This window comes from Syzygium oleosum, unplaced genomic scaffold, assembly GCF_021117445.2.
Source record: "Syzygium oleosum isolate NSW1041296 unplaced genomic scaffold, Sole_v2.1 Sole_v2.07, whole genome shotgun sequence".
NCBI classification, from domain to species: Eukaryota; Viridiplantae; Streptophyta; class Magnoliopsida; order Myrtales; family Myrtaceae; genus Syzygium; species Syzygium oleosum.
Window position 1 is genome coordinate 78,283 of NW_026607491.1, and position 2,309 is coordinate 80,591.

A 2,309-nucleotide genomic window follows, 5' to 3' on the forward strand; every position below is an offset into this window, starting at 1 on the left:
TAGACACAATCTTCCATAATGTGATACTCAGACTGTTTCACCCCATTTAACTGTGAAAGACTGTAGCATACTCATAGGTTCAAAATCATGAAGTATGAACGTCCCAACTAATTCACCAGCACACCCATTGCATGCCTTGCGACTCTGTGTAGGTAAATCAGCTGAGCGTTGCTGGTGGCTAAAACCATATATGACAGGCACGACTTTGTATAAGCCATGGGGGCACTTTTGCGTGAGACACTATATAACGACCCATTCCCATGAAAAAAGGCTTTGGGAGGCGACTATTGGAATCCGCTTCAAAATCAAGAACAAGAAATGAAGGCTTCTCAGTCCATCACACTTGCTATATTCGTGCTCCTGCTTGTAACTGCCAGTGTGGTGCAGAAGGGAGAGGGGCTTACTTGTGGGAGCACATTCTTCTCAGCAATGGTTCAGCTGATACCGTGCAGGGCAGCTCTAGCTCCTTTTAGCACCATCCCACCCAGCGAAGCCTGCTGCAAAGCCATCAAAACTCTTGGGCAGCCATGCTTGTGCGTCCTGGTGAATGGCCCCCCAATCTCTGGCGTCGACAGGAACATGGCCCTGGAGCTCCCTGACAAGTGCACTGCCAACTTCGCACCCTGTATGAAGCGCTCTCTTGTTATTGTAACCATTTGCAGATGTTCTCGATTTCTGCCTGGCAGTAGATTGACACTGCCTCCTGGCAGACATTAGTTAGAGCGTCTGCTTCATGAGGAAGATTACTTCCACTACTGTTCTTTTCTACATTGCTCGTCATTATTGATGATGGCTCCTCTTCATATTTTTCCTGATGCAGGTGATATGATGAAGTAGATGGTGAGCAAGAACACCTCGAGGTGATGGTAATAAATAATACACTGGAATGCTATGACAATCTTAGTACTTCTGACCATAAGAAGATCAAGAAAGATCATGTACTGGGTCCTCTGTGGAATAAAGCTTCAACTTTGTTTTTAGACTTTGTAATTACACCTGTCTAGTAGAACTTCTCCATGGTGCGCACATTGCTTTCTTGCTCGTGACGAGGACACTGACTCTTACTCCGACTCCTTGATCTCTTTACTGCTTCTTCTCACATCTGATCCGAGGCAGTTAGCTCAGGAATTGCCCAGTCAAGCAAACAGGCGATATCTATTGTCCTGCCAACCTTTCGTAAGAGAACAGGTTCACAGAAAGAGGGGAACCTAATATGCGGTCGCTCTCACATTCAGGTATAATAAACTACAGGACCAAAAAGCCTCGTGAGAATTCTCAGCAAATGAACTATCGTCACAGTATTCCATGTATTAAAGTTAAGGTGGCATAACTGCCGCATCCATGTACAAAAATAATCTGAAATTCCAGAGCTATAGAGCATCAAACCCAGTTCCACTGATATAGTGCCTCAGTAGTCTTCAGTTTATGGATGGGATTACGTCATCCATGTAAATTAACCTTTTGCTAGTTGGCCTATGAACCTCCCTTTGATCCTTTTGACATCCTGCAATCAACTCTGACACACTTGACTAGCGTGGCTCTAGTTTAACTTACTAACCTGCAGAAGATGCCGCAGCTTAGTTTAATCAAGCAGGAAAAAACGTATATAATGCAAATTAATTCGACTGCCTTGGCCCAGGCGCTTCCAGGAAACTGTGGAGTCTCCTAGCTAGTTCTTGTTATGCACAATGTTGACTGTTCGAAGTGCTGCATTATGTTTGTTTAGTTTATAAAAGAACTGTTTTAACAATGTCTATATTCCACCATTCAATGTCTTCACTTCTCTTGCTTTGGTTTACTTCTTTCTTTTCCTTCTTTTCGTATGCCCTTTTGGGTCGGCTAAATGGTTAAACCTGAACAGTGGAATCTCTGGAAGGAAGTCACGCTGAGATGTGGCTTATGTTCATGCTCAAAGAAGACAATTTCATGGAATTAAAAAAAACAAGACATGTATATTACTAGACTTGAAGCAGCTGCTCTCTATGAACATTTCCATTTGGAACAAAATAATCCAGCAAAAGAAAAAGAAACAGAAAACTTAGTCTGACGAAATACCAGAGCCGTTGAAAAAGCACATGAGCTTGAGCTATTTTGAATCATTGTAAAAGTTTAGGTTTCAAAAACTCCTGCAGGTTCTTTTTTTTTCTTTTTGAAGTAAATTTCTGCAGGTTCTTCAGATATGGCCTCATCGGTCAAATTTCCATGAAGCAATTTTTTAGGATTCAACAGTGGAAAGCCCTCGATCATCAGGCAGCAAGCATGCCCAAACAGGCCACATGAACGCTGAAATGAGAGAACTCTTGAGGATC

General features: G+C 42.7%; 1 protein-coding gene across 1 annotated transcript; it reads left to right on the top strand.

The window, feature by feature from the left end:
- Window positions 1-203: 203 nt before the first annotated feature.
- On the top strand, window positions 204-982 carry LOC115693479 (protein LIM1). Its single transcript, XM_030620490.2, has 2 exons — window positions 204-625; window positions 821-982. Exons 1-2 carry the CDS (start codon window positions 319-321, stop codon window positions 835-837), a joined length of 324 nt encoding a protein of 107 aa, XP_030476350.1. The 5' UTR covers window positions 204-318; the 3' UTR covers window positions 838-982.
- Window positions 983-2,309: the final 1,327 nt, after the last annotated feature.